The sequence below is a fragment of the Pholcus phalangioides genome, unplaced genomic scaffold (assembly GCF_987345545.1).
Source record: "Pholcus phalangioides strain wild (caught in Gottingen) unplaced genomic scaffold, Ppha-v1.0 ptg000002l_1, whole genome shotgun sequence".
In the NCBI taxonomy this organism is placed as follows: domain Eukaryota; kingdom Metazoa; phylum Arthropoda; class Arachnida; order Araneae; family Pholcidae; genus Pholcus; species Pholcus phalangioides.
In genome coordinates this window covers 10949696-10960870 of record NW_028301595.1, presented here as the reverse complement: position 1 = coordinate 10960870, position 11175 = coordinate 10949696, and the positions used below count along the sequence as shown (strand labels likewise).

Below are 11175 nucleotides of genomic sequence, written 5' to 3'. Positions count from 1 at the left end.
TCAACTATTCGAGGGTGCAGGTTATTGAAATGTGGTAGACCTCATGGTACAACTTGGGTAACGTAAATTCTAGAACTTGATAATTGTTTGGTGCAGCGTAACTATGACGGTCGTTACACTAATAAAAAATAACTATCCCGATCCGAAGATGCATATGCAACCTCGATAGCACATATCGCTGCAAATCCGTCGAAAAGCATTGCTTTTGATGAAGTGCTGTTGTGCACTCTAAAAACACCCTCTACCGATTTTGCTATTGGGGTTAACGCAATATGACCAAAAATGCTTGTCTAGGAGTCTTGCATCACCTCTTAAAAGTTTGTCCCACGAATTTAGAATCACCCTGTATATACATCTCAGCATCTAACACGAAAAGTTTGATAAGCAAAAAAAAATATATTGCATTTACATACGAAAAGGGTGGCTGGGAGAGAAAGCCTCAAAAATTTCCTCCCTAAAATCCCCACCCTCGAGTCCATTTACTACGTATTAAAAAATACGAATTCAAGATTTCTGCTAGTTTAACTGGAAATCATGTTTCGTACAGGATTTTGGCAAAAATTTTGGATGGTTAAAAATATGGGGGAAGAGATTCTTCCCCCCCCCCCACACATCCAATTTTAAAATACATTGTAAATAACGATGTTTAAAACAGAAGAGTTTAAAAAGAGTTTTATTTATGATTTGCAAATCGTTCAAACAATGACAGTCAATTTTTCTCTTGAGTCGATTTGAACCAATCTTCCAAATCCGTAAGATCGTCAACTGCAACGTCTGATGACTGCCCCGTCGATTTTGACGAAATCTCTCCGAAAGCAGACTTTCCTGAACCGAAATGGTCAGATGAACTTTTACCTCCGGCAACTGGCACTTGCTTATTCTTCCTGTTACATGACAAATTAAATAGTTCTTAAAATATAAAGAATATCAAAAATTCTCTGGTCAGATTTTAAAAACCGAAAAATACTCACGGTACAGCCACCTCCATCGGAGTCCTGATGTAAGATTTAGTGACGTGCGGCACCTTGACAGGAACATAGTAAGGCTTAGCGACTTTGATAATCTTTTTCACCGGGACGGGTATGAATTTCTTGACTGGCTTGGGTATTGGGATAGGTATCGGCTTCAAGTAAGGAACTGGCTTCAGAACCGGGATCTTCTTGAACTTCGGTACAGGGACGGGCACTCCGACGGGAATGAATTTCTTTTTCGGTACGATCTTCAAGATCGGAACGGGTTTAGGTATAGGGATGATCTTCGGAATTATCTTCACAATTGGAACTTTTACTGGTACGGGGACAATTTTCTTGACAATTATAGGTTTCGGAACTGGTACGAATTTCGGAACGAACACTTTCTTTGGAACAGGAACCTTGTGGTAGACCGGAACAGGCTTGTGGACGACGTGAACTATCGGTTCGAGTTTTGTGACTTTCGGCTTCGGCGGGAGAGGCATTACCTTGACTTTGGGGGCTGAAAACTTGATCAAAGGGGACGAGAGCTTTGCTTTGACGATCTTCTTTGTTTTGATTTTCTTGAAAATTTTGGCATCTGCAATCATGGCCCTGAAAATGTAAATATTCAATCGGTGAAAATGTAAGACCAAGACAATTGCGGTTTAGAAGGCAGGTGTCTAGAGTGGTGTAGTAAAAATCCGTTATAACGACCGTTCACAATCACTAGAACTTGTAACGGGCTTCATAACAAGCGAGTATCCATTCTTTGCTGTTAGCAATCTTCTAAAATTGTAGCCTTTCTGCATAAAACGAGTACCAGTGTTTAAGTTTTCAAATCATGACGGCCGTATTCACCAACAGTTTAAACTACAATGGCAGGTTAACCGATTAGCGATCGACACGGATTGGTTAAAATCTTCAATTCAACCAATCCGTTTAGATCCATTCAATCCTTTCACCTGCGATTGCAGTTTAAACTGTGTTGGTGAATATATACAGCCGTTAGGCCCCTTCCCTCATCCAACACCACCTATAGAACAAGGCCTCCGCACGAAGCTCGTGACGTCACTGAAGGCCATTTCACCTATTGCCATTGAATATAGCAGGCCGACGCATGATATATACTTTTTGCAATATATCCAATGGCAATAGAACTGGCCTTCATTGACGTCACAAGCTTCGTGAGGAGGCCTTGTGCTAAAAAGGTAATGTTGCCTCATCGCGGTTTTTTTCCACGTTATCTAGCCTCCCCTTCCTCATCAAGCGCATACCTTACTTATTTGAGAAAATGGACAATGAATAAAAAAAAATTTCATTGGTAAAGTGGATCAGATTCAATGAGGATTTTTGTGGGGAACGCTTATCTACACCATGGGGCAAGGACAAAAATATTCTGGGGAATAGTTCTTAGATGGAAACAAGTTGCATTCAGGGCCGGTCCTAGACATTTGGCCACCTTGAGGCGAAGAACATTCTGATATACTCTTATCCACAGGTGGCAAAAGGCTTCACATCTATTACAGTGGTTCCCAATGTGTGGATTGAGACCGTCGATGATTTATTGCAGTGGTTCTCAAATTTTCGCCACCTAGAAATAAGTCTAAAAACTTCAAAGCACTGAATAGGCAATCTGTCTACCACTCCCCGCGACGCCCTTGACAAAAGGTTGGAGGCGCCCCAAGGAGCACCAACACCGAGGAAACACTGGTCAAAAGGGCATACATAGAAGCTACAGGTACCACATAAAATCCTATCTCCCCCTGGAGAATTCCATCGCCCACTAGGAGGCGATATTGCCAACTCTGGGAAACACTGCTTAGGCTCTTTCAGAGACCCGAGCATTCATTTATTTCTTCAAACTTTAAAAAATGGTTTGACAGTGCCGCTGTGGTGGTCGAGTGGTTATAGTGACGGACTCGCGATGCGAGGATCCGGGTTCGAACCCCACAGTGGTGGCGGCTGAAGTTGGTTTTCTGTGGTTCCCAACTTCAAGGCGCAAATGCGAGCCGATCTCCCCGTTAAAAAAGTCTCGCCACAGAGAGCAACAGTCCTACAACCATAAATCATAACACTTCACTCATAGTTAGAAAAACTAGTGGCAGATGGCAGCACTACACATAACAAGCATTACAGAGAAACAAAAAACTTCGTCAGGTTTCACTACACGCACATTCCCGCATGTACCGATTCGTTGGGGGGTTCCGGGGGGGGGGTGTGGTGTAGTAGTAGGTAGGGCCTCCAAAAAAATGGCTCGGGGATCCATGATGTTCTTAAGTCAGCCACCTCGTTGGGCAATTTGCCTGTTGTGGCGTTGTATTTGTAATGAATTTCTTGAGTATCAAAGCAAGAAAATATTTTCCAATTTTTGTGAAAAAATAATTCACTTCCAAATTTTTTCAGCCAAGACTATACAGGATATATATTTAACCAACTTCCCAGAACCTATTGCTAACTTATGCGATAAATCGCCTTTCCAGGAAAGTTCGAATTTGAGTGCTACGCTCTGATGAAAGCCCTCCAAGTTCCCATTCACTATATTTTTTAACTTAAAACAATCCTTTAAGTCAGGACTTAACCCTTTCAGGGGAAATTCCGAAATATCTTTGGTTCTTAAAATGGCAACCCTGAGCCCACAGGGAAATTTTCCGGTAACGCGTTTTCCTTCACTCGTCAATAAACAAGTGCCGTCTTAACTCATGGCTCGGGGGAGGGGGGGCACAATAAAAATAGTTGCATTTTTGTAGGTCCTCAAAAATCACTTGGCTCGGGGGCCCACAATCTTAAAATGGCCCTGCAACTAACTGAACAAAAGCAGACTCCAACTGGTAGTGTCTGATAATTGGGGGGGGGGGAGGAAAGAAATACCTTTTTCCCCTCGAGGTAGTATAGTATTATTGCAGCATAAATAGAAAACTAGTTTATTTTGTATTGGGGCGGAAAGCACATTTATATATCAGCAATCTGAAAAAAATTCTTGAAAATAAGTGGCTATTTCTAGAAGGTTGCGATTTCCAATGTGGCAGTTATAATGCCGAGCAGGAAAATTTTAAAGATCGCTTAAAAGGTCAACTCACTGAAATCAAAAAGAAATCCTACAGCGGTAAAAGTAACGTCTGTGGCACCAGGACCCGAAAAGGTCAAGATATTTTCACACCGAATTAAAGCAATTCGATCGATCAACTCAATAAAAATTCTCAATTACATCACTGCTCACTTCCATGAAGTCTTTAAAAATTTTCCAATCGGCGGATAAATGCTGATGAGATTTTTGTTATTCGGAAATGAATTCAAACTAACAAGGAAAGGGTCTTCAGGAAATTATGAAAAAATTTAATAATTGCATTCCGCAGCTGACGTTGTTTCTAAGAGATGAATACACTTAAAGCCGTAAAAAATTAAAAATGCTAACAGTTGGTTAGAGGGTATTCAAGTATTACGTAAGCAGATTTTTAGCCATTTTTGACCCCTCGTCAGCAAAATTGCGTCAGCAGCTTAGAATATTTCATATCTACAAAAAGGGGTGGTTGATGACGTAAGCAACCTTTAAATTCCCCCCCCCCCCGTCATCAAAAGTTAGCAAATCCGAACCAACCCCCCCCCCCCCCCCCCGAAGCTGACGTTATACTTGAATGACCCCTTACTCACCTCTTACGGATACCAAAAACTTTCAGCTCGGTTCCAGAAATTTAGTCGCGATCTCTTTTTCCACTGCGCTGTACTTGATCACGTGTTCTTCGAATGACGTCACTAACTAGGGATGAGGAAGTTTTAAAGTCTGGTTTCTTTTGATGTTCAAAATATTTACTTTTTTGACCGACCCATAGCAAGTTCAGCTAGATTTTTTTAGACTTTTGTGCACATTTATTAAGTGATTAGAATCGATAAAAAAACTGAAGAAGTCACCTTGAAACCCTGTCCTTGCAAGTTCTGTGGTCCCAGTTTTTTTAGTCACGGAGACACAGAATCCAAATAAATTCACTTATCCAATGTGTATAGTGGAGAAACCGAAAAATAGGAAAGGGGGGGGGGGGTAAAGACCTCACAATCCTTGTAAGAAATTAATTTTTCTCAAAAAGGAGCATGCGACGAGAAATCAGGGCCGCTACTCTGGATGGCGCCAAAGCAGACTTAAAGGGCCAAGAAAAAGTTTTTGTATAAAGGCATGCGCAGGTAGGGTCCCGTGCTCCTCCAAAGAGTTAAAAATCACAGATGTGCTCCTCGAAAGGCCAATCGTGCGTACGCCTCTGGGTAGGTCGCCAAAAATAGGTCCCGCGGGAGAAGTCTCGAGTTGTTCCGGGCATTTTCAATTCTTGAAGAAAAAGAAAAACTAGCATTCAAGAATTTGAAAATTAAGCATTCGCTACAACGTCAACTCTTTATAACCAAATATTTTTTTTATATCGGCGACAAGCACTAGAAAAATCACTTACCTAATATAGCGCGATTTGTTATAAGCCGTACTCGTTGTGCATGTATTTTTACTTCTATTGCATTTTCAACAACGTTTATTACAACGGAACTCGTAACGGTCACCTTTATTTTACGGCCAAATGAGTTTTATTACGAACTCATCACTAAGAGCCTTATTACGGACACCGGGACAAAAATTCCTACCGGTGTCAGCAAAAAGTTTTATTGCATATCAAATTAACGCAACAAAACTACTGAAAAAAAAATAAGCCTATAATGAATCAATGGTGTACAGCAATGGATTTCAAACTAGCCGCTGTGCAGTCGTGTGGGCATCGTCCTGAGGATTCAGGTTCGAATTCCGTTGACGGCACAGTGGTGGTCGGCTGAAGTTGGTTTTCCAGCTTCGAGGCACGAATGTGAGCCGGTCTCCCATTTGAAAAAGTATCCACTGAGAGCAGACAGGCCTACAACACGATACTAACATGAAAATTCGACAACATAATTACACTAGTACCAAGCATACACTCAGAACACATTCAGGCATGTGCCGATTCTTTAGAAAATTCCGTAGAGGAATGTGTACGAGGTGCATGTTCGGTTTAGTGGTTATCAAACTTTGCCTTACTGTGGCTCCCTTGCCGTAGTAGTGAAGCCGCGGGTGCTTGTCTACAGAAGAGTAACGATGTACTGCTTCATGGTATTAGACACAATAAGGACAGCTCACCACGGTGATGCGTCTAATCTTGGTTCCATTGGATCACCAAGAACCACTGATGTACAGCAAATATAGAAATGTCAAGTCAGAAAAGTAAAAAAACTTACTTCTTTACGGGAATCATTTTCTTGGCAAGTTTCTTAGCAGCAACGAAAGGTTTATGTGGCATCACTGGTATTGGTACCGGGATTTTCATAGGGAAGGGTACTGGTATTTTGACCGGCGGCTTCAACATCGGCACCGGTTTTGGTACTGCCATAGGTTTAGGCACTGGAACTGGTTTCGGTGCAGCAGGTACTATGTTCGACGCCACCGGTGACCCCATGTTCATCGCGACGTCTTTGCTGATCTCCTCAGCTAGCAATCTGGCGTCACCCGCTACTAAATTGGCAAGGACATCTTGTGGTTTGCTGAACCTGGCCGAGAGCGGCTCTTGGTTGAACGGAGGTAATTGGGCCGAACATGCTAAGCACATGCACAGATATATCAGCAGCAGCGACAACATCCTGACTCTGAAACAAAAACAGCTTTAGACATCAACAGGCAAAACTTTGTCACGACCGATATCATGAAGTATGATCGGCTTTTAATTGCTTTTATTGGGAAAGACTAATGTCACTTAATCGCGAAACTGATTTTATAGTCACGTGACAGAATCGGTTTTGATAATTCAATATAGATATTCCGAAACACTGAATTTCCTTGCGATAAGGAAACTGCGATACTTCTGCTTTCGAATTTTTTTCGGCTCACCAAGATTTTTTGTGATTTTACTGCCTCTGCTAACGAATACCGATTCAGCTAACGAACATTTCCGTTGATATTGGGGGCACGAGCCGACAGCAGCCGCGTCGTTTTTGCGCCAATCAACACATGAAGAGTACCGTCACTCGAGCTCGATTTAAGGCCGAAACACTACTGACGTGACGCGATTTAATAACGTGTCACTTTGAATTCCACCACGTCACAATTTCCATGAGTCGATAATCACGTCAAACGCTAATTCTATGTCACGTCAGTGAAATACGTTTCAGCGCATGTCCATCTTTGAATTTTTTTCCCAGTCGTACATACCTCCAGGTTCTTTCTGAAAGTTTGAACCATTTCATGCACGATAAGACAGAGCCAACAGAAAATAAATTGGAAAGAAAAGGGAGCCTGCGTTCTTTGTTTAAGACAAACTAAAGAGTCTAGACATTCTAGGAGTTTCATGTGACAGATTTGCCTTTTATAGCACCCCTTGGTGTTTTGAAGGCTCGTCTCTAAATTTTTGGCAGTACGTGGAACGAATTAAACGTTTTTACAAAAGAAACCTACGGGAAATGGCGTTTCGACTAACGAACATCATTTTGGAAAGAAATGTCTTCGTTAGAACAGGTATCACGGCAATGAAGTTGACATAGTCACAAATTTAAATTATGAACGAGAAAATTGAGAACATGAGGTTGGCAACCAAGTTTCACTGACGAGCTACTTCACTTTTCCCGATTATCAAAATATCAATTGCAACTTATTTATAAGTTGCGGGAACTTTAATCATATTAGAAACTATGAATCACTTCATCTCGGTTTCTTAACCGCAGGTTCTTTGGAATGATTTCGGGGCGGTCCGTGATCTTGGACGAGAAAAAGTGCATTAGGTGCCGAATATTAAATGAAAGCCACGAAGGATCTCCAAATGGAACAAAAAGGGGCCAAACTCCCGACTTAAAAATTTTGTCTTTTAAATAGCTAAGATATTAAAGACACAATTACAAATACATTTCCATTAAGAACTTATGGATACAGATGTTCTAAAAAGATTTCTAGAGAAATCGCCGGGACGACAAAGTTTGATCTACTGGTCGATCGAGGTCGACAACCCTTCAGGAGGTGTTACAAGAATTAGATTGATACGTTAGGTCTTGCATCAGACTTCACCTAAAAGCACAGCACTTACCAGTTGGTTTACCCAGGAAAGTGCCACGGGGCTTTTATAGTAGGCCTATTATCCATCCCAGGGCGGACTTAACGCTCGAAATCCACCCGGGCAGCTCGAGTACATAGTGTTTAGAAAACGATGGGAGGCCGACCCTGCTCCTCAACACACATGTAAAATTAAAGCGGAGCAGGACGTTTGAACGCGGCTGTTTGGTTTCAGCTCTTTGGACGCTAGATACTTGGACGAGTGCCGTTTGGATGTCGGAATCGGCCGGATTATTGCAATCGTTAATTAAGTCTCATTCAATGTGTATTTCTTAATAAGAAAAACTTACGAATAAAATACAGCTGTAATTGAATCAATGTTTATTCTAAACATGTGTAATAAAAGGGAATACGAAATAAAACTAGAGTATAATATAAAATATTTCATGTCGCCCGATCAGTATTACATATCAAAATATCATTAACTTATGGAATACTTTTCAGTCAAAAATTAAGATTCGATTGCTTTCAATCAGCAACTGGTACGTTCCCTCGTAGTTTTGGCAACACATTTAACCTGAGACTCCGGAAAACTTGACTTTGATCCAGTTTATCAATTCTCCTGATGATGCCAACCAGTAGTGTTGGGGAAATGTTGAGAACAAACTCAAACGGACGACGGTCTTCGAACCCGAAAAAACAATTTTTATCAAATGATGGCCGCGAAAACCTTATAGACTATTAACACATTTAACGTTAGCAACATATCTATCGAACCAATAAAGTTGTCAGTCACCTCGCAAAAATTTTTGTTGCTCTTCGATAATACTGCTTCAGCCATGCTGAAATGAACTATGGAAAACACGTATTACAGTGGCCTATGCTTGTAATGAAATGAAGGGTACACGACATCTTGATTACCGATCGATCTATAGAAATCGAAATTCAGTCTTTGGCCGAAAACTATTCCATCTCAAAGATATTGTGATGAAATATTGATCACGAGAAGAAATATATGTAAATGATGTGTAATACTGATTATGCAGTATGAAGTTTATTATACTCAGTTTTATTACTTTATATTCATTTTATTACGCATATATTTAGAGTAAACACTAAATAAGACGCAATTAACGATTGTAATGATTCGGCCGATTGTCCGGCGTCCAAACGTCTTGTACCCAAATTAATGCTTTCATAGAATTATCTGCAACAGGGGTTCTTGACCTTGTGTTCCTCGGACCGTTTGTGCTAATAACATGAAGGCCATGGACCTCATTTAAGACATTCACCACAACAAAAATAGCAAGTTTATTTTTAAATGAACCAACGGCCCCCAAAAAATTCTATGGATCCCTGATTAAGAATCACGGCTCTGTAGTAAAACCTGAACTCTGTTGGGGTACGGTTTAAGTGAGAAATGTGCTTCGACACCTGGCCGGAAAAATGAATTAAATTTGACCCAAATCCTTACGATTCCACTGCTTAAGGCTGGGCGCACATCGGTGCGAGCCCAGCTTAAAGCCAGGGCTTTAAATTCCATCAATTGATGGGTATGCGACACGAAAACGTCCAATAGCTCACAGGAATTCCCCCCCCCCAGCACGCACATTCATTCTGTAAATTTTACAGAATATTGAATTAATTAGAATTCAATTTGCAGATCAAAGTTAATAACCGGGTAGCTAGGTTGGAGCCGTCACATTTCGTTCGACGAAGCCATGCATACAGATATTGAGACGGGCCGCAAAATATTCAAGACCGGCATCACGTAATTAACAGAACATCTAGCATAAAGGGGATGCCTTCGAGGCAATGTTCATACACCATAGACAGGACCGATCGATTTAATTTCAGGGCGTTTAACTCTAATCGACTATGACACAAACGAGATTTCCTATTCATTAACGTACTATTTAGTAAGGCATATTAAACTTACCTTAAACACGCGGTCATAGCTTCGGTAGAACAGACCGCACTGTTTTAAGAGTTTTTTTATCCTCTGCCAGCAGGTAAATTACGGAGCAGTGACTGAACCAAAAAAACACCACCACCGGATTTATCGGTTACGGCAGTGGCGTATGCAAATTAAAGGGGAGTCCCGTTTAAGACACAGGAAAACCTGTTTGGTGTTTTTTTTTATTAGAAAAATTAGATAGCTCACGTTCCTTTTGGCGTTATGAAGGCACGTCAGGCAGGGGCTGCTTAAGGAAGGATGCGCTGCACCCGAGCGGCAGGCCAGAAGGGGCGGGTGCGGACATCACTGTTTTTTTAAAAATTTTCAAATAGTAAAAATTTACGTGACATCACGATTCGTCTGACGACGAATTTGTTGATGAAACCCGGGGGAACAGGCAAGGCCTTGGGAGACCGTAATACCAGAAACAACGCACTCCATCACAAGGGGCAAGTGCGCATTTTGGTTCCCTCAAACATTAATTTTTCCGGATCGGTCAAATAAATTCAAAAGAACTCTGGGGCACCAGAAACATCTTTAAAATGAATTTATTAATAAAAATCGCCTCGTTATGCATGCTCTTTACAGAATAACTGTAAGGGATCATTCAAGTATTACGTAAGCAAATTTTTAGCCATTTTTGACCCCCTCCCCCGCCTTCTCAACAAAATTTCGTCACCAGCTCTGCCTCTCTGAATCCTAACGCATATTGGTGGGATCAAAGACTTACACGGGGGATAGGGGGGCTCCCCCCCCCCGACTATCAACAACTTATTTTTATAATGCAAAAAAATATCTTTTAATTGAAATTTCGGTAGAAAATACCTTTTATATGTTATAATCAATTTCTGTTAATTTCAATGTAATTTGAAGGTTATGAACTCAAAATTTGTCTTCCATAAATTCATTGCGACCTACCCTCTAAGCCATATAATGATAAATCGCATAAAGGCCCTTGGCCCGCAGACCAAATATGGCCCTGGGGGTTATCTGATGCGGCCTGCCCTCCGCAAACCTAATTTTGTAAAAATGAACTAAGCGGCATATTTTTACAGATCACTTAAATGACCCGGGACACAGTTCCAGAACGCTTGAGCAATCCGTCACACATTTAGAGATTCCTTGAGTGACATGTGGCATAGTATTAGAGCACTTATGTGGTCCGGACCCATTTCCAGATGACTTGGATCCGCGAAACATTTAGAGATCACTAAAGCGGCTCTGTAGGA

The 11175-nt window shown here is 41.2% G+C and overlaps 1 protein-coding gene across 1 annotated transcript; it reads right to left on the bottom strand.

The window, feature by feature from the left end:
- Positions 1 to 654: 654 nt before the first annotated feature.
- Positions 655 to 10487, bottom strand: LOC149089407 (uncharacterized). The gene is made up of 4 exons (XM_089238296.1): positions 9929 to 10487; positions 6192 to 6596; positions 972 to 1565; positions 655 to 884 (listed from the first exon to the last, which is right to left on the bottom strand). Exons 1-4 carry the CDS (start codon positions 9943 to 9945, stop codon positions 710 to 712), a joined length of 1191 nt encoding a protein of 396 aa, XP_089094422.1. The 5' UTR covers positions 9946 to 10487; the 3' UTR covers positions 655 to 709.
- Between the last annotated feature and the right edge of the window lie 688 nt (positions 10488 to 11175).

What these genes read in the sequence shown, in the direction of transcription:
- LOC149089407 (XM_089238296.1), bottom strand. An exon ending in AAAATGATTCCCGTAAAGAA is followed by an intron (nt 1,566 to 6,191) that starts GTAAGTTTTTTT and finishes TTACATTTTCAG; the next exon opens with GGCCATGATTGCAGATGCCA. An exon ending in CCGATGGAGGTGGCTGTACC is followed by an intron (nt 885 to 971) that starts GTGAGTATTTTT and finishes GTCATGTAACAG; the next exon opens with GAAGAATAAGCAAGTGCCAG.